General features: G+C 38.2%; 1 protein-coding gene across 4 annotated transcripts; it reads left to right on the forward strand.

Annotated features, from left to right (window-relative positions):
* Positions 1-358: 358 nt before the first annotated feature.
* On the forward strand, positions 359-26,852 carry DENND6A (DENN domain containing 6A). Of its 4 annotated transcripts, none has more exons than XM_062500894.1 (21): positions 359-494; positions 1,892-2,621; positions 3,844-4,563; positions 7,726-7,737; positions 10,432-10,544; positions 11,523-11,603; positions 11,970-12,075; positions 13,172-13,251; positions 14,703-14,765; positions 15,403-15,458; positions 15,794-15,916; positions 16,517-16,612; positions 18,627-18,721; positions 20,435-20,500; positions 20,584-20,648; positions 21,292-21,381; positions 22,094-22,147; positions 22,235-22,344; positions 22,902-23,004; positions 24,453-24,527; positions 25,003-26,852. In XM_062500894.1, the coding sequence occupies exons 3-21, from the start codon at positions 4,251-4,253 to the stop codon at positions 25,132-25,134; spliced, it is 1,833 nt and encodes a 610-aa protein (XP_062356878.1). In that variant the 5' UTR covers positions 359-494; positions 1,892-2,621; positions 3,844-4,250; the 3' UTR covers positions 25,135-26,852. The 4 variants fall into 4 exon arrangements, with proteins under 4 accessions (XP_062356878.1, XP_062356881.1, XP_062356880.1 ...); XM_062500897.1 differs by having other exon boundaries at positions 22,902-23,015; positions 25,003-25,141; XM_062500896.1 differs by lacking the exon at positions 21,292-21,381.
* Positions 26,853-27,281: the final 429 nt, after the last annotated feature.

Here is a 27,281-nt window from a genome sequence, read left to right on the forward strand (position 1 = left end):
TCCATCCCAGAAGTGTGGAAAGCCACAGGTGGATGAGGAGTTCTGTGTGAGGTGCTCGCCGCTGTGCTGTGCTGTGCTCAGAGGAGGAGGAAGAGGGAGGAAGTGTCAGCTCCTGCTTCGTTTCTGCAAAGGCTGCACACAGTTGAAGCAGGCAGAGCACCTCGCAGCCATGTTAGGTGAGGGCAGCAGGATGTGTCCATCCTTTTTCTGGGCAGGAAGTCCTCGAGAATGTTGTGATAGCCGTCATAGCTGAGGGCAGAAGGAGCCCGCTCCATTGCCATCTTGGATAAGGGAAAGGGAGCGGGGAATGGCACTGTCACGTTTGTCCCGTGAAGAGCTGTTGGCTGTTTCAGGAGATGAAATGCAGCTGAGATCGTTCATGTGCATGCCTGAAAAACATCTGGATTTTGGCTTGAGGGTGTCGAAGTCTTAATGACTTGATGAAGAATGAGATCTTTTGCTGAAGGAAGTCTGTCATGAATTCTGAGCTAACTGTAAGTGACTGAGAAAAACACAGAGCAGCATTATAGGCAGCTCAGGGCCAGATTTCTGACTACTGTGCAATGATGATCTAAAAGGCTTACAAAATAATTAATATATATCAGACTGAGTTTTCAGTGCAGAGGTATGAACCAGTTGCTTTGTGGGAGATGCTGATTCCAAAGCAATTGCTACATTTGAAATTACTGAGGTATGCTGTATAGCAAAAGTTCAGTTCAGTAAAAATTAAGATGCAAACTCATAATGAAAGCAGAATAAACAGGTAAGGAGAAAGTTGGAGATGCAGTTTTCTACCGAGTTCTCATCCCTGAAATTCATTCATCAGCAATTTATCCAATCAGTTTTGTACTGATTTTCAGAAATACAACAAATTCCACATATAATTGCCATACCACATTTAAAATATGATAGTCTAAGAAGGCATTTACTGCTGTATAAAACTGTGGAAATTTAAAGCAATGTTTGAACAGTTACTTACATCCTTATGTATCTTTTGCAAAACAAACTTGCCTCAGAAGTAGCTTCTAAAACATTCTGAACCAAGCTGTCAAAAAGTGAGCAATTCTTTCAGAGAAGTTTTCACCAGTGTTAAAAAAAAATTGATTCTAATTATCACCCCAGATTTAATGAAGGGGTTAAACTTTTTTATTTTAATGCTATTGTTGTTCTTTAGTTTCAGACTTATTTTCTGTTCATGATCTTTTAACTCTCTGACTGGTTATGTAAAGAACAACTGCATTATCTTTCAGCATTAATTTTGAAAGAATAAGCAACTCTACCAGTTTAATCGTCTCTTGTCAGGTTCTCCATTTATTCCATTTTCTTTCAGATCCTTCCCTGCTTCTATTTCTTGTTTGCATTAAAAAAAAAAGATATTTGTATCCAGTGTACAACCAACATAACATTTACATTAATGTAGTATATGTAATAAGCATATATTGAATGTAGTATTCAAATTACATAATAAATATGAATGTTTTATACAATTATTTGAAATATATTATTTATTATGTGCTATATATCCTCTCTATTTATATATACAATGTATGCATACCATGAATACATGTTATGCTAATATGTAGCTAATTTTACATGCAATGTTTTTTTATTCCAAATTAAATCAGGGAAGCTGAAATAACTGGCATTTTCACTGCTTTATCATTTTAGCCAGCTCTTATTTGCTTTTCTATTAATATATCAACTTTACAGTCAATATTAATATTGACTTTTTGAAATGTTTGATGTTTTCTTTGGCTGTTTGAAAAATGAAAAAGATGCTTTAACAATAATTATGACTGTGTGTGTTTATTTGTTTTAATGGAATATATTTATTAGACCAAATATAATTTTTCAAATACAAATAAAATACTGCTTTAAATTGCAATCACAGGGCAGGGGATGGAGAGGAAGATGAGATAAGCAGATGATGTTTATACAGTTCTTTGGTGTTACTCTGTGGATGTGAGCAGCCTGCACAGTCACTCCCTGCTGAAGCTGATGGAACCTGGCCAGCCAGCAGCCAACACAACATTTGCTGCTACCTGATAGAAGCCATCCTGCTGAGAGATGCAGGACAGAGCCGTGGAGATCACAGCTGTAGGAGCAAGATAGAGCATGGAAGAAAGCAAGGCGGGCTCAAACACTGAGCAGTTGTGGATCTTTAGAACCCAGCTCTCCCACAATGGCATTTTCTCATTTTTATTCCAGCAACTGACATCACAAGGCATGCTTTTTCTAGAAGTCTCTCATGTCTAAACCCTTCCAGATATTAACAGATGGCTATATTTCTGCAAAACAAGGCAGAATTCCTGGAGATTTGTAAGGCTACATTCCATATGCAGAGCCCTAGTGTTTTATGAGGCTTTAGTGCAAGTTGTAGCAAAATGGTCTGAGTTAGTAGGTTTCCAACTCTGAAGTCTGTCTTTTGTCCTGCACTGATACTTCTTGAAGAAGAAAGCAGTCTCAGATATTTCTAAATGTTGCAATACATGCAGAAATATTTTTCTTTCTCAGCTGAAGAAGATAATCACATTTTATCGAAACTAAAATCTATTTAAAATGCCTAGGTGAAAATCTTTCTGAAGCAGTGTTTCTCTAGTTACTGGGAATATGTCCAGCAGGTAAGAATCGTTTCTTCTATACTTCTTTATCAGAGATTGTGTATCTGTTCTCTTAAGTTTTGCCTGCCAAAAGATTATTTGTTAAGCATCCAGTGGCATTAATTTACTGTTAATAAAGTGAGCAAAGCATATCACTCTTACTAAGTATTTTATTCTTATTATTTCACATACACATATATATTATTACACATATACTTTTCATTCACATGAAAACTTAAAAATAGGGACCAGCAAAAACTAGAAGGACATGTATGGTGACAATAGCAAAAAATTGTGGTTTGCCCATGACAGCAACAATATAAAGGGAAGGCTTATAAGAAACAGTGACACGGAATCTTTTTCTTAAACCAAGGGATAAAAGTTTTTGGCCCAGTCATTTCAGTTCTTAAATGGAAACAGCAAATGAAATTCCACTGAGACTCATTGCACTGAGTTGTGCTTGGTTAAGCTCAGTCTTAGTCATGTCTTTTTTGAGGAGTAATCTTTTACAGAATCCAGAGACAGTGAGAAACTTCCCATAGAGCCCTGCCTGAGGCCGCACGTTGCACAGCCCCATTCCTATCTGAGTTTGTATCTAACATTCACTGGGTTTCTAATGGTTTATGATAACTGAAGGCCGCTATAGCTCAAATTATTACCATTATAATTTTGTGTGTTATAATTTTGTCTGAGCTATATGTTTGTTCTTTTGTCTAGGAAATTACTCCAATGATCAAAGCATACTTTAATTTCTAGCAGTTTGCCTTTTATAGATATACAAATGTTGTTAATGGGCCTTAAGGAAACAGTGCATTTAAGGAGTCATACATTTTCTTTTAAGTATGTATAGATGTATTATCTTGGTTTTAATATTTGCAACTCCTGTTCTAGAGAAAATAGGGCATGTAGTGATTCAGGTAGCAGCCCATCTCTACCTATTGCTGCTGAAGCTGTTCTAGCAGTAGTTAACCAAAAGTCTAGTGCGAATAATTATATTAAAACAGATCAGGATTTTGGGGGGCTGCATGCATTATATTTTCTTTTTTTTGTTCCCTTTTTTAATTAAATTAAGTAGCTATTCAGCACTTTTAACTCTACAAAATGTTTCATAATGAAATATAAATAGCTGTTGGACTGTGCTAAAAGAATATTTGAAAGCTCTTGCATTATTAAAGAGCTTGGGCTTTGGCTAAGGCATTAAAAGAGGCTTTAAGAGATTTTGATGCTTTTTTTATTATCCCAGTTTCCTGTGAGGGTGAAGCCGTCCAGCCATCAGCCAGAGGGGTTTTTCCGTCTCCCTCCTGTGCCGTGTTCAGCGGTGCACAGGACACGATGGAGACGAGCCTGGCAATTACCCCCAGCAGGTGCTGTCACCGACCTGTCAAAGAGGAAAAGCAAGCTGAGTGATCCGCTGCCTGCAGAGCTGCCCTCGCGAGCGCCCCGCTAAGCACCGCTGGGGCGGGTTCCCCGGGGCCGGGTGCGGTGACTGCAGCCCCGTCGGAGGAGCCGCTTTCCCGGCCCGCCCAGCTCCGCCTGCCCCGTGCCCGTTTGGAGGGGCCGGGCCGGGCCCTGCCCACCGCAGCCCTTCCCCGGCGGGCCGCGTGGGGGCGCTCCCTCCCTACGCTACGGGCCCCCCCGCTCCCCGCAGGAATGGTTTGGCCTCCCCTCTGTGCCCGCTTGGCCACTCCCACTCCGAGCGGCTCCGGGGGGAGCGGGCGGAGCGACGCGAGTCACGTGACTCGGCGGGGCCGGGGTCGGGGTCGGGGCCATGTCGCGGCCGGAGCAGGGCCCGGAGCCGGGGGCCGGGCCGGGCGGTGCCGAGGCGGCTGCGGAGGATGCGGAGCCTGCGGAGCCAGAGAGTCCCGACCAGTGCCTGGCGCTGCTGCCTTGGGACCGCTTCTCAGCCTGGCTGCACTGCGTGTGCGTGGTGGGCTTCGACCTGGAGCTGGGCCAGGCCGTGGAGGTACGTGCGGCGGCGGGCCAGGGACACCGCTCGCCTGCGGGCTGTGGCGGGGCCCCGCCGGAATCGGGCGCTTCCTCTAGCCCTGGTGTTGCACAGAGGCGGGGGAAGCTCGGCCGTGCTTCAGGAAACGTGGTTGTGCGGAGTCCCAGAGCGGGGCAGTGCCCTGGGGAACTGGCTGGGCTGTCCCGGGTGAGGCTGGTGGGTTTTGGGCAGCTCTTCTCACGGTGCCGTGTGTGCTGTCAATGGGCGCCCTTAAATGGTTTGCATCACGTCCCGAGATTTGCATGAAGTACGTCGTCGGCTTTCTTTGCATACGAATAGCGCCGATTTGTATGGCATTTAGGTGTTAAAAAGTGTGATAATAAGGACTTTGGGACTGCGGGGACAGCTGTGGCACTGCTATGGGACTGCAGGGACAGCTGTGGCACTGCTTTGGGACTGCGGGGACAGCTGTGGCACTGCTTTGGGACTGCGGGGACAGCTGTGGCACTGCTTTGGGACTGCGGGGACAGCTGTGGCACTGCTTTGGGACTGCAGAGACAGCTGTGGCACTGCTTTGGGATTGCGGGGACAGCTGTGGCACTGCTTTGGGACTGCGGGGACAGCTGTGGCACTGCTTTGGGATTGCGGGGACAGCTGTGGCACTGCTTTGGGACTGCGGGGACAGCTGTGGCACTGCTATGGGACTGCGGGGACAGCTGTGGCACTGCTATGGGACTGCGGGGACAGCTGTGGCACTGCTTTGGGATTGCGGGGACAGCTGTGGCACTGCTATGGGACTGCGGGGACAGCTGTGGCACTGCTTTGGGACTGCGGGGACAGCTGTGGCACTGCTATGGGACTGTGGGGACAGCTGTGGCACTGCTTTGGGACTGCGGGGACAGCTGTGGCACTGCTATGGGACTGTGGGGACAGCTGTGGCACTGCTTTGGGACTGCGGGGACAGCTGTGGCACTGCTTTGGGAATGCGGGGACAGCTGTGGCACTGCTTTGGGACTGCAGGGCAGGGACAGCTGTGGCGCCGCTTTGGGAGTGCACGGGGGGGCTCACAGTGCTGGGAAATGGAGAGAATTTACCGTTCAGATCAGTTTCACATCCTGTTTCACCCTGTTCATGTAACTGCGCAGCAAACTCATGGTCCGAGGGGAAAGTGTAATTTTCTTTCTCTTGGCTTAAAGGGGTACCAGCATAAGTGCATGGCAGACTGGCCTAAAATTCATGCAACCCTGCTATTATAATATGTAAAACACATAACTGTTGACCACAGAGAAATGCAGATAAAACCTCAGCATACTGTGCTAATTATTTGAGTTCTCTTCCCGTGGTGTTAAGAACAAAGACGAGCTTTTGTACGACCTGTGACTTGGGAAGCACATCTGTCCTGGCTGCGGACTCCTCAATTGACAGTCATGTTAATTTAACTGGGACTTAAATTTAATGAGACTTTAAATATCTACAGAAATATGGCCTGTTTGTTGGGGTTTTTTTGTTGTTTTTTTTTTTTTTTTGTTTGCTTTTTTTAAATTTCAGTATTTAGCTGCAGGAAGAGTAATTAGCTTCAGTTTATATAGGAATTCTGTGAAGAAACACCTGCTAGTGAGGAGAATGAGTATCATTTCAAATCTGTATGCCAATCTTCTGACTAAATGTGGAAAATTTCGGCATCATTCAGCTGCTGAAAGAGTTACATTTAGTGTACAGCTGCTTGGCATAAGATAGCACAGAAAAGTCATAAGAGTTGAAAAGATGGTAATGGGTTTACTACATGCAGGGTGCAGGTGTTCCACTTGTCTGCTTTCAGCTTCAGTTGCACTAATAATGTCTTGCACAGCTGGACATCATTTAATAGGAGACTGAGGGGGGAAAATGCACTGGAGATTTTATGGCTGAAGGACAGAAAGGTGCTTAGTCAGGGATCAGCCAATGGGTATATTTCTTGTTTTCTATAGAGTAGCATAACGTTATCTTCTTAGGAGATAAATTTACTTACATTTAGTAGAACAAGATTAAATGAGATAATGGGATGTTAGCTGTATGGTAAGATGAGGACTCTGCATGAAGCTACTGTTCCTGTATTGAACTTCTGCTCTTTGATTAGTCCTATCTTTGGAAGCCCTGAAACCTTCTTTGAAACATAATCCTGGAATTTGTGTCAAATTTCCTCAGTTTATAAATTAGCCACCCATTTCAGGAGTTTGGAGTGTGTTGTTTTGAGGGCCTTTTTAGGTGAAATTTAGGTGTCTGAGGTTTGTCCTCTTTCCTGTTTATTCTATTGCCACTTGCTTGCATAATCACTGATTTCATACATCCTTTCTTTTTTGAAATAATGGTGCTTCTGCATCTTATGTTGTGTTGCATTGTTTTTGATTTCTATGTTGTGAAAATGGTGGGTTTTTTTTGTTGTTTGGTTGGTTGGTTTGTTTTGTTTTGATTTTTTTTATTTGTTTTTTTTTTGTAAGTACAAAAAGCCATGACTTTGAGTTTGTTCCTTGAGCTTTCACAGTTGTCATTAGGGACTAGTGCTCATTCTCCAAGAGCTGGTAATAATATAGATTGTGTTTTGTGATTGAATTTTGGTTACTCCAGCCTAACTTTTGATTGCAACAGATTTCAGATAATAATTTGTGTTTGCTTTAAATGCAATCATGTACTGCATTTTGCATGTACAAGTTAAATCTAAAAGATGTAAGCTTGCTCTGCTTTGAGACATTTTTGCTCCAAAAATCTCAAGTACTCTGAATATACCTTTTTAAATGAACGTGCGTGGTCTCTAACTGGCATCCAAAATACCTTGTAAAGATGGGTGATCAGGAAAGTTAAAAGCATATGAAGATAAGAACTGAGATATAATATTAATAGTTTACAATTGAAAATATCCTAAAGCTAGGAAGGTGTTTGAGGGTTGTATTGTTACAATATTTGATGGAAACTTACTGCTTATACCCAGCTTATTTTCAAATAAAATAATATATTTTTTTTCCTGTAGGTGATATATCCTCCACATTCCAAACTCACAGATAAAGAGGTAAGTCATACTTGGTATATATCGTTTGGTTTTAGCTTAGGAAATACATAATTATATTGTATCTCAGGAAATATAACAGCTCTCTTTTCTTTTCCCTACCCTTTAGAAAACCAATATTTGCTATTTGTCTTTTCCAGATTCTAATTCGGGTAAGTGCTTTCTTCACTCTGTAGTCATCTGTTGTTGGACTAAACAGTGTTGAAAAGGAATTTGACAGGATGTATTCTGGGCTTTAGATCAAATCTATATTTATATATCTTAATTATTATTGCAATGCAGAAACGTTGCAGTTAAGGTTAAATATAAAACTGCAAGTGTCTGCATTGCAGTGAGGTCTGAGGATTCTTCTCTGGTTTATGTAAGTGTGTAGGACCTTCCAGATGACATTTGTGCAGATATTTCAAAATACTTGGCAAGTAAAGAATGAATATCCTAGTCTTGCTCCTTAAACAAAATAATAGTATTTTCACTGTAGAGAGGAGAGTAGGCACAGAATTTGAAGGATTTAATAAAGCAAATGGAAATATATGGAGCCCTTTTCTCATAAAGGAGTAAATATATATTTTCTAAATTCTTAACAGTGAAACTGACTTTCAAATTCAAAAACATTTAGAAAGAACAGTTATGAAGGGAAAGCCTCAGCTATCTTTATTCTTGCTGTGCCTGTAGCTGTGTGTGGTCCTGCTTGTTAAATTATTCTTGAATCTAAACTTCTGCTCTTTTGCTGCCAAAGAGAAATTGGGACATGTGGCTGATGGGTTGGACCACCTGCAAAAACAAATGGCAGTAGTTCAGGCACTTCTTTCACATTTATTTTTATACAAAAGTAAAAACATGCAGGACCAGCATTGTGCCTGTAAGTGCACTGTCTGTGCTTTTGGATGCTCTGCAGTATGACAGCTTGGATAGAGGGTAATGCAGATGTGTGCTTGTAATGTGTATGAGCTCTCTTACATAATTTTACAAAGTATTTTGGCTGTTCTCCTTTGTCTAAATGTCACTAAAATTAAGATATTTTTTCTGTTCTTGCTATTCTGTATGTAAATAGAGGCACAGCTTCTCTCTGTTACTGAAATATGAGTTAACTGTATCTTCTGTTTACTCTCATTGTTAATGAGTAAAAATGTCTTCAGTCTTTAAAAGGTATCTTGAAGGTACAAAATCATGTGTTAGGAGCAAAGGTTGCTTTCCCAAAAAATTTTGGTCTATTTTTTCAAATACAAGTGTAGTAAAGTTGCTTCAGGCAGAATAGGTGTGTGAGGAAGTTTTACTTTCAGCAGGGAAAAATTCTATTTTTGCTTTTTATAATGTCCCTATTAAGAGCTGTTGGTTCTTGATCATTCAGGCTTAAGTTTCAAATGATGTGGAGGGAATAACCTGTGTAAAACCTGCCTTCCACAAGGCTGGAAGTGTATTCTATCTGTTAGAATTTATTTTTTCATCATAGGCCTTAGCATAAAGAGAAAAGCTTTATGTAATGTAGCAGTGAAGGAAGTTGTTAGCTTGCAGCTAAATTCAAGGTCATTCCATCCCAGGTTTTCATGGCTCAAAAGGTTAATTCAACTTTTTTCTCTTATTACTATAAAGAGATACTAATCAAGTACCTGTGGCTGTGAATTTAGTGGAGAAAATTGATTTAATCAGTGACTAGATCACAACACTTGTTGTGGTTTTAAGCTGGGTTTTGCAGTACAGTTATCCTTAAAATAATGCTTTTACCTTCTCTGCATGGCTAGCTGAAGGAAGAATGGACATTTACCAGTCTTTTCTGGAAGAGCTTGTTAAATAAGAAGACATCATATTCTGAATGTTGTTTCAACATATTAATGATTAAGGGTAATTTAGGTCTTCTGTGTGTAGGTTTTTATAATAGTTCCTGAGGGTTATTTTCCTTTGGGTGAAGGGAACGAGCTTTGGAAAGTTGAAGCAAATACTTAGTGCTGTGTTATTGGCATGTGCTGTGTTTTTTCTTATAATTGCATCTATATTGCTGAGCACTTGTTACTTGCTGGGATTGAATGGTCCCATCACACCATGTTTTGCTACTTTTGGTTTTGTCTTGGAGCACTGAGGGTTTGACTGCAGCCTCAAGGGGTTCTGAGGCTCAGACCTGGGTGCTCTGGGCATGTCACTGTTACTCTGCACAGCCATTTGTGCATCTGGCTGAGGGGTTGGGCTGTGTCTGTGCTTGCTGTAGCAGCAGAATGTGTGTGACTGAAATAGAAGATGAAATGGAACTTTCAAGTCTGGTGAAACAGTTCCCTGGAGAATTAGTTACATTTTTCTTTAAGAAACTCATTTTGATAGAAATGAAGGAAAACTTCATTCCTTGGGGATATTACTGCAAGTACTACTCAATTTCACTCAGTTTTCAGCAATTAGCTTTGCATCTTTCAAAATGATGAATCCTAGATCTGCCTGTGGAGTTACACATCAGCATAATGCACTCGTACAGTGTGACTTCTGTATGGTGTCAAAAAAAAAGAGGCAAAGTGCAGCCATGTAGCAGAGAAATGATGTAGCTAAGATGATCCAAACTATATGGACATGCCAGTGGAATGGGTAATGCCAGTAGGAGAACAGCCATTTGAGCTGTTTGAGGACATGATAGTTACTGTGAGGCAGTGGCTTCTTTTTCTTTGTTGCAGACTGTAGATTTACTGTTGCCAAAGATGCCAAATTTTTTACTTACAAAATTATAAATATATAAATGTTCACAAGAGCAATGCAAGATAAATGAAGCAAAATTCTGATACCTCTTTGACTGTAAGGAAGGGCTCATGTTAAACAAGGCTCAAACTCAGAGTACCATCTGTTTGCTGTTTATCTCTTCCCCCGTGTAGGTTGTCTTGGGGACACACAATTTTGTTTTAGATTCCGACGGTCTCCTGGAAGGAAAGTCTCATTGTGTTGTTTTCTGGACCAATTGGATAGAGATCTACCAGTTTACTTAAAGGTTGGAAATGAGAAAAAATGAAGTTAATTTTTTTTCTGGTATTGTTAATTTGTGGGTCTTCACCTTTAAATATAATGTTTGAAAAGAAAAATCTCTGAACTGGATGTCCTGAAAATCAAAATTCATGTTTGTTGTAGCATGTTGCTATAATAATAATTAGTTTCCTTAACTATTCTTTATTTTATTAGTTTAGATTTTTGATTACAAGGAATTAAATGGAAGCCAAGATCTATTTCATTATTGACTAGAAACCTGTAGATCAGATTCTAAGAACCATTACTGTTGTGGAAATATGAAGTGCTTTGTAACTTAATTTAAAAAATTCCAAGCAACTTGGGTTGTCTGTTTCCACCCTTCATTTTTTGCAGATGGAACAGTTACCTGAAAGAGATAGTGGCCAAAAGTTGTTCTCATAATGTCCATAGGGAATACTGAGGCCTCTGGGAGCCTGATTCTCAAACTCAATTTAGTTCTGTTTATGTGGCAAATACTTGAATTCTTGTTTGTAGGAGGGATGAAGCTGATGTCTTGTCTTTGAAATGTGAGAGCCTACTTCCTTAATGTTCCAAGAATCTTTTGTAAAACTAATACATTGAAAGACTAGGTTTTATCTCTTCAAGTTAGGGCTTTAAGGTTTTTTAACCACTAAAATCTTTTTAGTGCTACTTTGCAGAATCATAAAATTGATTTATTCCTCAAGAAATTATTTCTATTTTTGGCTTCACAGTGTGTCAGGAGAATGTAGATGTAAAAATAGTAAAGCCAGAAAGCACAGCTGTTTCCCCATGCTGATGTTTTCTCTTTGGAGTACTTACTAAAAAAGATAATGCTAATAAACACAGTAATCCTTCTAGTTTACTGTAGCTAATGAACTTTGGAGCTCACAGGGGAAAAGGCTTTTAAACTGTATGTTGAATGCTTCAAAAAGGAGGGCAGTGACAGGTGGCTGTATTGAATTTTTTTTCCTTTCTTTTGCAGAGAGATTCAGCATATTACTATGGCTATGTGTATTTCAGACAAGTTCGAGACAAATCATTAAAAAGAGGCTATTTCCAGAAGGTAATTTCAGTTCTTTTAGGAAACTGTTAATTTGGAAGTCAATTATTTTTCAGTGACTGCAGAGAAATGGGAGAACTGCCTTGCTCTCTAACTAAATTAGTTGTTAATTTATAGTAAATCAGTCTAATTTTACATCAGCTAGGCTATGTTGCAGGTCTGCTGTCAGAAGAGATAGTTTTGTGTCTGTGTTTAAAAACAAAAAGTTGGGAAGTTTTGGGAGTTGTTTGTAGTTTGCCTGTAGTCAGTTGTGTGGTTGGCTTGCATGTGTGAGAAAAGTCCCACTTGGTGTTGTCTGAGGGTAACAGGTACAGTAGAACTGAGGGAAAGTGTTGACTCTAAAATCTGTTCTGTTGCTCTTCATTCCAGTCACTGGTCCTGATCAGCAAGCTGCCTTATGTCCATCTCTTTCGTACCATGCTGAAGCAAATGGCACCAGAATATTTTGAAAAAAGTGAAGCTTTCCTGGAAGCAGGTAGAGGTCCTGTAATGTTGAACTCTTACACTATCACATACTTATTCTGGAGAAATAAACAACCCTGTCGTGTTCAAGTTTGTAGTTTTGTCATCTTGCAGGGTAGAAATTTTAGCAAACTGGTTTGACTTCTAGATCATTGAACAGAGCTAATTGGATTCTGGATCTTCCCTGGGAGAGTTTGAGGTCCCTCCTGAAATACTTGTAGGGTTGTGTGTGTTTCAGGACCAAGCTGAGCACAAGTAGCTGATGGCAATCCTTAGTTTGCACTCTTCACCACCCAAGTCCTTTTGGGCAGTCTGGCAACTTTTGCTAAGCACCTGTACAAATGCCATCTTGCTTGAGGTTTGGTATTTTTGTGTCTGTGATTTGTTTGGTTTTTGACCAAATGGAAAAAGTGACAGAGCTGCACTGTTAACAGGTGCCTCAGTCTTACTGCAGAGCTGAAAGAGCTGGAGAAGGACAAATAGAAAAGTTATTTGTTCTTTGCCTGGAAGAATTCTGTTGTGTGTACTGTACCTGCCTCATAGAACTTTCATGTTTTTGTGTTTTCACTGAGCAACAATTTGTGTAAACCATGAAAGAATTGCATTTTTCAGTCACCTGTTTTCTTGAGAGGTTGTATTATGAGCAAAATAAGCTCTGTAGAAACTATGAGAATTATGCATTATATTCATAATGGTTTACCAGAAAATGCTGGAAAGCTTTCTAGCCAAGCTACAAAACAGCTTTTTCCTTAACTCCTGGTGTTTGTTGGTTCTGCAATAGCCAATATACATAAATGGAGGTGTTCTTTTCAAATTTTTTCAGTAAGTACTTTCATGGTTTCTCAGATGACATTTCTTCAACTAGTAGTAAGTCTCATTGCTACAAAAAATGGAAGACCAGAGAACACTGTTTTCTTGGAATGAAAATTTTTATAGTTCTAATGGAATAATATGTGATGTCTAAAAGGCTGTAAAACTTGATTAGTGTGTTTGAGAGACAAACAGAACTGCTGTGGACTATTAGCACTAATTTGAAGTTGCAGTGCACAAAGGTGACTCTGTGATCATGGTTTATAGCTTGCAGAAACCGTTGTACTTTTTTCTTTCAGTTTGTAGTGACATTGATCATTGGCCACCACCAGTTCCAGGGAAAGTTCTGCAGTTACCTATTATGGGTTTTATAATGAAGGTAAGTGTTGAGGGTTAGGAATCCTGCACTACATCTTCTCTGAGGGTGTTTTCCCCATCTTTTACTGTACAGTTTCCCACTGCCTTGTGCCTTGTTTTCATTGTCCTATTCTGCCAAGCAGGAGTAGATGTTTACAGCACTCCGAGTGAAGGTCTGGCAGATCTTGATTAGGTGCTTTGATTAAGGGGAGGAGGGGATGATCTTTTATAGTGCTTCGGTTAATATTTAATTTTAGTAGCTACTAAAAAGTGATGTTTCAGTAGAACTACTAGTTGCAGTGTCTGCATTACCCCTCTGGAATTTGTGTTCTAGGAGATTTTAGTGCTAATTATATATCTGTCAAATCAAACATAAAGTAGCACTTGAAAATCATGAGAGTTCAATTCCAGTCAAGCAAATTAAATATGTTGATGAAAATCATTCTCATTCCTGGAAGTTGACAAGTAAAAACCTTTTTTGTCTCACAGAGCAGAAATAATTGTTTGTGCTGTTTATATTTTTCAATGGCAGTGATATATGTCTGAAGAAGCTATTAAAGAAGTTCTGTCTAGTGCTTAGGGAAAAACTGCAGAATTTAAACAGTAGTTAAGAGCTAGGCCTCTGGGAGTTATATCAATTTCATAATCCATATGGAACGCAATTAAATGGATTTGATGAAATCAGAGGTCACAGCCAGAAGCACCTTCTCAGCAGATACTCTCAAGTTTATGTAAAGACATGTGCATCATCAGGGAGAGAAAGAAGTTTCTGAAGCTATTCTAAAAGCATAAATTTAATAAAATGGTTCTGGGTGATGAGAAGTGTCAGATGTGTCTGTTTGGGTATTGCTTCCATTTATCTCATCAATAATTCCTACCCATGAGAACTGAAATTGCGTTCCTAAACTGAATAAAGCCATAACTACTGCCCAGTGATATTGTCCCTGTTTTTTTACACTGCTTGGGCAGTTTTAAGTGTTGTGTGTAAATCACATCCGTTTGTGCATACCAGCTTCCAGTATGATTAAATTTCTAGTACTCAAGACTTACAGATGCAAACTGTGAGACCAGAGATGTATACTTGTGTTCAGACTATTTGGATTCTGTCTCACTTGCCAGAACATCTTAAAGTTTTAGGAGAGAATTTTTTCTAAAAGTAATTCTGTACCATCTTAAACCCCCAAGGCCTTATTTCAGATAATTCTTTCCAGCATTTAGAGGTATTTTTATTGAAATTACAGTAACAGTTTTGACTTTCTTTACCAATAGTCTCTTTTTAAACTGAAGTATTATTTTCATATTCTGTTATTCAGTTTGCAATTGGAAATTCTGTAGGTGCAAGTTCTGTAGAGTAAATAAGCATCATGCTGCAATATATCCTCTCAAAGGATTACAGATTGTCTCTAAGTCAGCATTTTACTTGTCTGCTGGATTCAATACAAGGGAAAATAAATCTTTCTTTTTCTTTCCAAGTTGCGGATTCCAACATATCGTGACAAGCCTGGAACAACACCGATAGTACAGAATATGCACCAGGTAGTGAATAGATACTGATATTGTATATAGCCCCAGACAAAGCTAGAGATCTGCTTTCATTCTTACAACTTGTTAGAAGAGATGGGTAGCAAATATTCATATACTATGATAATAATGAAGTCCACAATCTTTGAAACGTTGAATAGAGTAGTCCAGATTTGGATTATTCATAGAAAGGCTATTCTAACCCAGTCACCCTGAGCAGGGAGAGATATCCAGGTCCTGGAAGAAGATAATTGGCTGACAAAATTACTAACCTGAACATCTTTTTAATATTTGGATAGTTTGGGGTTTTTTTGAGGATGAATTCAGAATAAAAAGTCTTTAGCCTTAGAAGATGTTTATAAACCAAGTCTCTCTGTGTCTTCAAGTGCAGCTGTTCAAAACAGCTTCAGTATTTTATATATTTCCTGGACTGAAAGCCACATGTCTGTAAGTGGGGGGGATGTATGTCTTGGGGGATGTCTTGCTCATAGAACACAAAGATAGTTGTGGAGATAATGTACTATATACTGCAGCAGTACAAAAATAATTAGACCATATACTGTCTACTGTCTGTAAGCATTTAAGGGAAACCATTTCATTTAATACCTAGGTGTTCTGATGACTAAAAACCAAGCATTGCGATGTCTTTTAGGCAGATGCTCAGATCTCCATGGCTTTACCGACTGTTCATGAAGTAGATCTTTTCAGGTAGGAATTGGGATTGATTAGTTGTGAATTCCCACATGGTTTCTGATTTATGGCAGATCCTTAACATGTCTCATGGCTTGTAAGCTAACATTTATCAGTGTTGGTTTTAATGTTCTTTTTCTGTAAAGTTTGCCAAAACACAGTTTGGACAATATACAGGCTGAAACTGCAATAAATAAGCAAGTTCATTACATGTTCCATTTTACAAGAGTATTTTATATTTTTCAAATTACTATTAAAATACTATTGCAAGCTTCTTTTTTATGCCTCATTAACTGGAAGAAATATGTATTTTATCATGTCAAATGTGTTAAAATACCTCAATCTGGTTTTAGGTGTTTCTGTCCAGTGTTCTTTCACATTCAGATGCTTTGGGAGCTGGTGCTGCTGGGAGAACCACTTGTTGTGATGGCACCATCACCAGCAGAGTCTTCAGAAACTGTGTTGGCTCTTGTTAGGTAAATGGAGTTGAGCTTCCTAACTAGGACTAAGGGAATCGGTGTAAGATTCCAGCTGAGTGGACCTTCATTTGATCTGAGTGTGACAAAGCATTACAAATTCTAGATTGCTTGTGTTGATGCCTTGGGTTTTAGGTTTTATATTTTTCAGAATCTCTGCTGGTTAGTGTGTAACTCTGAACTTCATGTTAGGTGTCAGTAAGTTCTCTTCACAGGGCAGTTAGACAAAACAATCCATTTCTAGCTAGAGAGTCCAGGACAACTTGTATACCCAAAAAGTAGGAACAAGGGCAAGGGAAAGGGGGCAAGCCAGGGGGCTGAGACTTCATGGCCTGAGGTTGTGGTTGGACAGTTGACCCCAATATGTAGATGAACCAAAACTAATAAAACTCATGACCAGGATCCATCTTGGATTTGATTTGGGTGTAGCCCCGGCCAGGCTCTTGCACTGCCCAAGGTGTATCCTTTCAGTAAATACCTATTCTATTCCTTTTGCTCCATCTAGTCTCTGTTCCAGGTCAGCCTTTCCAGGAAACAGTGTCTTTCATGAAAGTTTGCACTGAATATATAAACCAAGCTCATCCTTCTTGTACCTTGCAGCTGTATTTCACCCCTGAAATACTGCAGTGATTTCAGGCCATACTTCACCATCCATGACAGTGAATTCAAAGAATACACAACTCGCACACAAGCCCCGTAAGTAAATCAAACTCTCTGGGGAAGATGTTGCTCAATGCCACTCATAACCATAAATTTGTATTAATATATTGTTTAGCTATTCTGGATTTCCATCATTAAAGAATTAGGTTTAGACTATTCTGTAAGATTTGTCTTGCAGAGTGCAGTAATTAGCTGATTTAAGTTTTCATTCCAGTTAGATAGGAAAAGAAGTTACAAAACAATGCCATAATTAAACTAGACCTAAGTTTCATAGGATACTTTTTTACAGAATAAGTCAAACAACAAGTGTGAAACCAAGAAAAGTTCTTAATTTTCCATAAGGGTTTGTCTGTGCAACACCAGCTCCAGCGTAGCTCCTGGGAAAATTCTGCTGTAATTGATTTAATTTTTAATTAACTGCTAAACAAAGTGACTTGTAGAATTCAACATCCATACAGCTATTTTGTAAGGCTAAGTCAGTCGGTGTCCTAGTTGAGACAATTTAAAAATCAAATAACACTTCACTAAATTTATTAGGTTATTAATGTAAATAAGTCAGAAATTAAGCTTATTTTTTCAAGACCGTGAATGTCCAAAACCAGTGATGTTTGAAACTGCTCTAAAGGACACTTTTTTCCCCCTTTATTGTTTTTGAATCTTACTCTTATTTTGAGAGCATACGCCTCCAGTATTTCTTCATATATTTTATTTAAATGCAGCTTGATTTAGGAATGGGTGCAGGTGTTAGATTCACTTACCTTCTAATAGATAAATTTCTTTTAATGTCTGAACAGGCAGAGGTTGTTGATTTGGATTTTTTGTTTGCTTTGTTGGTTTTTCTTTTTTTTACTGTAGTTTTCCTCTCAATGGGTCTATTGCCAGAGATAGAGCAGTGGAGAAACACATGAACATAGGCAATATGTTTTAGACTATGTTCCATGGGAATGGTTATGCGGTATATAATTTAGTTTCTAAAAATAATTCCAGGAAGAATTTGGTCAAACTTGAGTAACCCATGTTTCAAAATTCCATCCACCCCTCTGTAGCAAAATAGAAATGTTGGTCACTACATGGATTATATTTGAAATAGAGATGAAATTGCCCTGACTTTCTTAGGGAAAACAAAAAGTTGGAAAGATTGGAAATAGTTTTTTTAAAATCATGGCTCGAAGAAGGTGAAGAATCCAAATGATGCAGATTCTGTGTATTTTATTGTCTTAGTAAGAGGGGAGCAGGAGAACTTACGGGTAGTCCAGTCTAACAAAACAATGATAACCTGTTTTTAAGATAGCAGTTGAAGATAGCAGTTGCTATATTCCTTAGCTGATGTTTGACTGTAAAATGGATGGCAACCACATTATTGAAAAACATGTTCATATCTCATCATATCATTGCTATAAATCCCAAATTTTGCAGGCCTGTGCTGTAGCAGCAGCACTGTGCTCTTGCTGCCTCTTGTTCCCTTTGTGCCCCTGTGCACCCCCGAAGCCAGATGACAAGCACAGAGCAGGCAGAAAAATCTGGTAGAGTGTGAGCTGGGGCACAGTGCTCTTAATGTGCTTGTGCTGCATCACTTGATAACTTGCTGCTTAAAGCAAGTAGGATATTAAGTGTCTCATTTTCTTAATAACATGCACATTCAAGTACTGAGAGTTTGTTATAATCAAACCTTGAAAAGTAGCAATTTTTCTGTCAAATATGGGTCAGATTCCTGCTCATAAAAAATGTTAACATAAAACCAACACATCACAAACCCTCCATAACAGATACTGTGCTGTTCTCACCATTGCAAGTGGGCAGAATTTAGCCAAGTCTAAGCAGATGTTTTCATTTTTACTCTTCACTGGTGTTTGTACTTTAACATGTCTCTGCATTACTTAATAAAACATTAAAACTTTGATAAACATTTGTGCTCTTATGTGCAATTTGAAATGTAACTCTTTAATACCAAAGGAAAATAGTTTAATGCTAAGAATTTAAGTTGACCTTTTGTATTTGTTAAGGCAGAAGCTCTTGATGTCTTATTTTAACACTGTCATTACTTTTCTAGGCCATCTGTCATTCTAGGGGTGACAAATCCTTTTTTTGCTAAAACACTTCAGCACTGGCCTCACATTATCCGAATTGGAGATATCAAACTTCCAGGTAACATAAAAATATTTTCTACAATCCTGTGCTAAGGGATCTAACTGTGTGATTATTTATTTACAAACATATGTAATTATGTTCTGTTTATTTTAATGCTAACTAAATTTTCATGGATGCAAATCTGTCAAGTGAAATTAGAATCTTGACTGCTCTGTCTTGTCTTTTTATATCTAGTTTCTTAAATGCAAAAGGTAGTAATACTCATTAGTAATAGTGTTCTACCTTTCACAGAGTCCTGGTTTTGTATCTCTACCAATAAGATATTAAAATAAGACATAATATATTACTGATGTTAACTTTGGTGTGAGTGGAATGCAATAAATCAGTCACAGCAGAGAATATAAGACCCATGTGAAAGTTTGAATGTTACAGTAATCTAAAAAGTTGTTGACAGTATTTTGGTAATACATTTCTAATCTGGTAATATTCCAGTAATTAGTAATTGTTCAGTCTGGATTATTTCCTTACACGATTGAGGAGAATTTTCATGTAATGTTAGGATAACATGTCCATTGCCACCATTTTCATTACTGTATGAAATTCCTGAATGTAGCTGTTTGCTGCTACAGGTTCACTAGGCTGTTCTGACAGTGGGAATGCATATACATGCAATTAAGATAAAATACCGTAGAATTAATTTTTGTAGAAGAAGTTAATTTTAGCTATTGAGTACAGTGAATTAATTAAGGATTACGTGTGGTGTTCAATATAATTAGGCAACGTTTTGCTTTACTTTAAAATACCATGTCTGTCAATGGTCAGAATACCTGTGGGGGCTTAGGGTAGCGTGGGGAAGAATTACTTTGCTGCTGTGTAGCTAATGTTTGGAAAGTAGAATCTTAATTAAATTCTGAAAAGCCATATAAACAGGCGGCCTTCAAATCTGATGTACAGTTTGAAGTATGAAATTTTAGTTTTGATGTAGCTATGGGAAATGCTTAGGAAGATGTAGAGATGTATCTGTCTGACCTGTCTTTAAAAATTTTTATTTTATTTCTTTAGGGACAAAGAAGGGGTTCTGATTATTTCTTGTTAGGTTGTTTGGGGTTTTTTTTGTAATTTTCCCCCCACTCTGCATTTCCAAAAGCAATTAAACTGTTACTGTTTCTAAAGTCGAGCATCCAAACAGATTGAGAAGGAAGATTCTGCTAAGGCTGCAAGACTGTGAACAGGGTTTAGGGTCTTGTGGTTAGAGCAGGATAAATTGGGAAAACAAAACAAAAGCCCTCAGTATAGCCTATGACAAAGGAGGCTTGAGTTAATTTTCTTACAACACTTACAATACAATCCATGGCTAGTATTTTATTTTCTTCTGTACAATTTTTAGTTATGCCAAGATACCCAAGATTTCTTCCCAAAAGCATTTACACTAAGGAGAACAAAGGAAAATGGAATAAAAATATGAAATTAAGAAAATAGTTCTTCTCTGCTGTATATCTGTGTGGTACTTGGCTGCTTGGAATCAAAAGGTCATCTTCTGTCTGGTTTTGTTTGTGGGGTTTTTTTGGTTCACTTTTTGCTTGTTTGGGTTTTTGTTGATTTTCAGGTATTTGTTTTCTTTTCAATAAGGAATGCTTATATGAAGTGAAAAGTCTATTTGCTGTTATCCATGTGCTTGCCGGGTGTTCCTGGATATATGCTTGGATGTTTCTAATGTTTCTTACAATGTTAGATAGTCTGCAACTAAGGTGGCTTTATGTGTTTTGGCAGGTGAAGTTCCAAAGCAGGTGAAAGTGAAAAAACTGAAGAACCTAAAAACTTTGGACTCCAAACCTGGTAATAACTTCAGAGATGAATGGACAGTGTTTCCATTTTAAAAGGCATACCTCGTTTGGCTATATGCTGCTTTTTTTCTTTAGGTGTTTATACTTCTTACAAGCCATACTTGAACAAAGATGAAGAAATCGTTAAGCAGTTGCAAAAGGTAATGGTGTAGTTCACTTCTTAATGGCAGCTGGTTTGTGTATTTTGTGTACTGCTGTACAGTGCTTTCATATAAGGCTGCAGTCTGTGTAATCCAAATAAAACTGGATTCTGGTTCCTTTGCCCCAGTTCATAACAAGATAGATGTATATAGACTCTCATTGTAGAAGGGCTACTGCCTTGTTATCAGCTTCTATAACCATATGAATGGTGGACCTCAATAAGTTAGCTTAATAATCTAGAGAATTAAAGGTATTTTATCTGTCAATCTGTTGAGGTTTTCCATCCTCTGCCACCCCCACTCTGGTCTCTTTGGTCTAAAGGTCTCACACATGAGGTGTGTAAGAATCAGAGCTTCCAGATTTTAACTGATTTGGAAACACTTCTTTATAGAAACGTTTCTTTCTTTGGGTTTCTTTACATGAAAATAAAAAATCAGTAAATGCAAAGACAAATATCTGTAGAAAATTACTTGATACTATTGCTTTCCTTCCCTGATTCAGGGTAGGAAGTGCTGTGTGTGGGCATGTGGCAGATGAATACAGATTCATAATAAATATTCATAAAAAGTAAACCCACCACAGCTACCTACATACTTTGGAGTAACAGACTGACTGTGTTTTGTTGGTGTGGGTTTTTTTAAGGGAGTACAACAGAAACGACCTACAGAAGCCCAGAGTGTGATACTTCGGCGATATTTCTTGGAATTGACGGAAAGTTTCATTATTCCATTAGTGAGTTCTTAGACTAATGATATTTTTACATAAGTAATGAGGAGTAGTTTTTCTGGAGTTACCCTAAGTCCAGTAGCTCTCCAGTGTAGCCCTGGAATCAAGCCTGGGTCCAGCACTGGGCCCAGCACTGGGCCCAGCTGGTGAGGCACAGCTGCCTCCTGCTGCCACACCTGACACATGGCGGTGGCCCCGCTCTCTGTGCCTTGGACACCTTGGGGCTCTGGCCATGCCTGTGCCAAGCCTTGCTAGAGCAGAGATGGCCACAGCTCAGACAGTCTTCTCTGGGTTAGTTCTAATGTTTTGGTAAGGGACTCAGAAAATCTCTTCCAAACACTTGATAAAAAGTGTTGTTGCTGTTTGGAATCACCCATGATACGCAGATACCTGTGGACTGTTTCTAAAGAAAAGACAGCTTGTTTACCAGTGGCTTAAGTTCAGGATATAGATATTCTAGGTGTGCATTTGCTTCCTGTCCTTCTTTGCCTCGTGTCCTTCTTTAACTTTACTGGCTTAAAATTCTGGAGTTGGGAAATACAGTCTGTGTAAGATAAGCTCCTTCTTGTCTTCTCATGTGGTAAATACGCACAACCCCACCCTGTACTAACACAGGGAAGAGAAAATGCTGTGGTCACAAGCAATAAGTAAACACGCATGTGGACTGCGTATCTGTTATGCTGGTTATGCAAACAACCTTTCCTTTTCCTTTCCCCAGGAACGTTATGTGGCAAGCCTAATGCCTTTGCAGAAGTGCATATCACCCTGGAAGGTAAGGAAGTATAATTTGAATGAGCTGGAAATTGGTAATTAGAGAAATTAAGGTCTGCTCATTTTTTCCCCCCCCACCCCCCCATAGAGTCCACCACAGCTGAGGCAGTTTAGCCAGGATGACTTCATGAAGACATTGGAAAAAGCAGGACCACAGCTCACCTCAGGTTTAAAGGGAGATTGGATAGGACTTTACAGGTAATTTCTTTCATCAGCATAAAAAAATATATAAATTATAACAGATCAGTAATATTAATGATGTTTTTTCCTGAACAAACTTACAATCAGGATTGATTTGAACAGCACTTTAGTTTAGAATATATGCTTTAATAGAAATTGAAAGTGCTGAGCATACTTTACTTGCTTAAATCTCTTTCTCTGCTAATGTTACACGTTTTTACATATCAGTGTTATTTGTGATTTTATTTCTGGTTCTAGCTTGATTCCTCCTTCCAACCAAACACAAAAATTAGGCTATTTCAAACTGAGCCTTGATTTCTTCTTTCCTAAAATTCCCTAATCTTTACTGTGTTTCAGACACATGTTCTTTACATTCTCTTCTCAGTCCTTGTCTTAATTAATATAAGTACCTGTTAATCTCTACTTTAGAATATTAGATCTTTTTGAAAGTATATAGAGAAAGGGTTCTAATATCTTACTCAATCTCAAATATAATTACATATGATGATGTAGAAAACACTGTTACCAAATTGTACTTAAAATATAAAATGTATTTTTCTTTGGTGTTTTAACAGGCATTTTTTGAAATCACCAAACTTTGATGGTTGGTTTAGGAGCCGGCAGAAAGAAATGACACAGAAGTTAGAGGCCCTTCATTTAGAAGCACTCTGTAATGAGGTTAGAAAAATGTATGCTTACGATTATATTTATCATCTTGTAATAAAAATACATTCCCCCACAAGTCAGTTTTACTCCTGTTTTCATAGGTCGTACGTGAAACTGTTGAGTATTGTGAATCCTGATCTAGCAAAACATGATTTTCTTAAACAACTACAAGCTAGAACTAACACAGCAAGAGAACATTATGAAATACAGTTCACTTGTCATAACAACTATTATCGTCTGTAAAACCTGCCTTTAGTATTTTTTGCTTTGTTGTGTATTTTAAAATAAAGTGTACACACCCAGCCCCCAAGAAAAGCTTTTTCCTCTTACTTGACAATATTATTATATCAGCTTCCATCTTTGGCATTCTTGACAACATATTTTCAGTTGCAATATAGTTTGTGGCTTTAAGGGTAAAAATTCAGTGAATTTGACATTCTAATTGACAGCTAATGAGATATATTTAGTAAATAAGCCTACAACTGATCCATAGTAATGGAAAGCTTAGAAGTGAAGTCTGTTTATTGCCACATAACTATTCTGATGTTGTAAGATCCATTCCTTAATTAAGAAGCTGAAGTAGGTATCAATATAATTTGAGTTGGAACAACTGATAGAGAAAGGAATTACAAGAGGAGAACATGTTGTACAGCCAGAGAGGGAATACTAAGAACGAAAACAAAGTAAGGCAACACCACAGCTTTAAAACAAACAAAATTGCTCTGGTTATTTCTCAAAGCCATTTGTTTTTATCATTTGCCTTGTCAATTCCCGAACAGTACAAATGTAGCAAATCCAAACAGATTATTCAAGTAGAGCAGACCAAATAATTTGCAGGTCAGTTATGCAACTTAGACTCTATCCAACCATATTTGACATTAACTTAAAAGGAAATGTTACTAATTTATTACCGATTCTGCTCCTTTATTGTTTTTTCTTTTGTTTCACAAAAGAAATATTTTTTTGTACATGAACAAATGTCTTTCACAGGTGAGTTGAAAGGGGCTAGGGGAGCAGAATTTCCATAAGAAAATTCACTTGATTGTATCTTACTAGTTATCAACTGTGATCTCCTTTAATGCCCTAGAAACAGTAAGCACTGCCCTGAACTATTTTAATACTGCATTGTGCTGGCAGTTCTGATTTGCTAATCATTCACTGCCATTTTGCATTGTAGATCTCTTTCTCAGAGTAAGCCTGTTTGGCAGGATTTTTTTCTCCTTTTAATTTATTTGTATTGTGTTTGTGTGCAAGTTTGCTGTTATGTCAAGTACTGGGCAAACATACAAATAAAGCAGATTTTGCAGTTCACAGTAAAGATCGAGCATGAATAAAATGAGGCTAGCTAATGACATAGGAATAAGAAAAATACCTATTCTGAACATTTTAGATTAAGACCTTGTGTGAAAATTTCATTTGTAATCATAAATAATTCAATACCTATTTTTTTTTTAATTTAGAACTTGGTTTTCTGGAGTCAGAAGCACACTGAGGTAGAAACGGTGGATCTTGTCTTAAAGTTAAAAAATAAACTGGTAAGTAACTGAATTGAACATGACTTACCTACATAAAAGCATTATATAGTTGGTTTTTCAAGTATATAAATGAAAATATTCTTCATGCTCTAGGTAGTTTAAAGAGTCGACATTCATTCAGGCTTTAAAAATAAAGCCAGTCGATTTCAGCCATGCTTGAAAAGTTATTTGACTTCCCAATATCATCTGACTGTACTGGAAGCATTGTATTGCTGGGTTTTTTTTTTAATTAGTTTGAACTCTTTGACTGATCTGAATCCCCAGGGAAGAAGAAAAGCAAATTTGGTTGTTATTTCTGAAAGTCCAGATCAATCAGTGTTGTTCTCACTGTTGTGTGGTTGCTGAGGAAACCTGTTGTCCAACTTCCTACTCAGCAAATGAGGACTTCATTTTCCAGGTTTTCTAATACATGACTGAGATTTCTTAAGGTAAATTGCATTTTTAGTACAAATCATGTTTTCTGCTACCTTTGCAGTTGCAGGCTGACAGAGAACATCTTCCAGTGAAAACTGACACGCTGAAAAAGCTGCAGACACACATCAATGATATTATACTGGCACTGCCAGATGACTTACAGGACATCTTGCTCAAAACTGGCACAACATGACTTCTGGGCTTTTTTGGTGCTGAAGACCAAAAGGCAAGTAGTCTCACAGAAGACAGTGGCTTACTAAGTTTGGATCACAGCTCTAAACCAGTACATTAACACTACAAATGGACTGTACTAATAGTATAGCCCACTATATAATTTTCACTGTTTTTTCCACTTCAATGCCAATGCAACTAAAGGGATTCTTGTGTCTAATACTTCTTGAAATAAGTGCTCTTAAAGAATAATCTGTGGACATGCGAAGCTGTGCCACAGTAGAGGACTACAGTGCAGTGCTGGCATTGCAGAATGTTTTCCAATTGGTGCTGCTATACCAGTCCTACTCAGGGGTAGGCAATATTGATCCTGTACTGTCCTGTTGATGTAGTATCTGATTCTTTTTCTTTGTTTTTTACTTTTAGTTTTTAGCTAGTGCTAAGTCCAACTGACATATTGGTGGTGCCTTATAACTGAGGTATTCTACTGGTAAATCACAGCTTTTAAAACTGTTTCAGGAATTACTGAAATGATCAAAATCCATTCTTTCTGCATTTCTCCTCCTTACCATCTTTTCAAAATGATACTGATTTAGCATCTTTAAAGAAGAGAAGGCAGCTGACAAAAATTTCCTGAAGAGAAGTCTCTTCCACTCAGTGTCAGTTATCAGGGTGCTCTTAGATGCCTTAAACTAATTATATACTAATTTTTGGTTTTAAACTGCTGATAGCCAGGATTTCAACTGGACCACTCATACAAATGTAAGCATGCAGTGTTTATCACAGGAAATAAACACTGTGGTGTTCTAATAGGGATTTTAAAATCGGTGATTTCAGTAGAGTTAGCAGACACAGACTGTTTCAGTTGGAGATCATACCAGTCAGTTCCTGTTAGAGTTTTTAACTTGATTATTTTTGACTTACCCAGTCAGATGTTTGAGGTGATGAGGCTGGAGCAAGAAAATGTTGGCTTCAGCTGAAAAAAAGCCTCTGGACAGGTCAGACTGGCAAAAAAAGATTGTAGCATGAAATTATTCTCAGTATGTGCATACAGCAGACATGCATAAGGACTACCTTCCTCTTGCATATTAAGCAACAAGAATGGGATGTTTTATCTTCTTGAACAAGTTTCAGTGGTATATAAGAACTCAGCTGCTCCACATGCAGTGTTGTACTTTGACCAGTTTCAAGTAGAGTAAACATAATGCTATAGTGTATACACAGGATATACTTTTATATGTCAAGTGGATCACAGTTACTAAAAAAAACCCACTCTGCTTTTAAGTACTTGGATAGAATTTTTTAAAATCTTGTGACATAATTCTGCTATAAGAATATGCTTTTGTATAACAAATACTTCATACCATCTTTCTAAAAATGTCTTATTTAGATAAAAAGTGTCACAACAGTATTTTTATGAAAATAATGTATTTTAATACTGTTTTGTTTTCTATACAATTACTCATGGCCGAAAGTTTAATGTATCTATTATGTTACTGAAACTATACCACTTCAGCATTAATTGCTAACTTGCAAATTTTTTTTTTTTTTTGCACGCCCTGATGAAAAGCATTTCTAATCCAGAAATTAAGTGGCCAATCATACCCTAAATTATCTTAACTATTTAATCTGGAGCACTGTCATTTCTTGGGACCATGTAAACTGGTAACAACTATGATAACTAGCACATGACTGCAAAAAACATATTTTTTTAAACAAAAATAAAGAGTTTGATTTTTATTTTTCTTTGGAAGCTATATGACTTAGATGGTGGGTGTGTTTGGTTTGCTTGGTTTTTCCCCTCTCCTGTGTAAGCAAAGCTGTTCAGCTTGCAAAGATTGCTGCTTGATGAAGCTGTACCCCTGAGCTGACCAGAAATGTGATGGGAGTGCTGTTGTAGTTTGATTATGCATCATGGTTGGAATATGACAGAGCTGCAGGATCCTCAGCAAAGCGAAGGGCAGGGCCTGGATTCTAAAGCAAGTGTTTGTTAGATTGTACTCAATACCTTTCACTATTTCAGTTCTTTATTAACCATGCAGATACACTAAGAATAGGCCAGCTTAAAGATCCAGAAAATAACTATCCTCAAGCACAGGGCAGCTTACCTTTCCTTGCCAAAACAAAAAAAAAAAAAATAAAAAAAAAGAAGTGCCAATACTGAATGCT

This window comes from Cinclus cinclus, chromosome 12 (genome assembly GCF_963662255.1).
Source record: "Cinclus cinclus chromosome 12, bCinCin1.1, whole genome shotgun sequence".
Classification (NCBI taxonomy): Eukaryota; Metazoa; Chordata; class Aves; order Passeriformes; family Cinclidae; genus Cinclus; species Cinclus cinclus.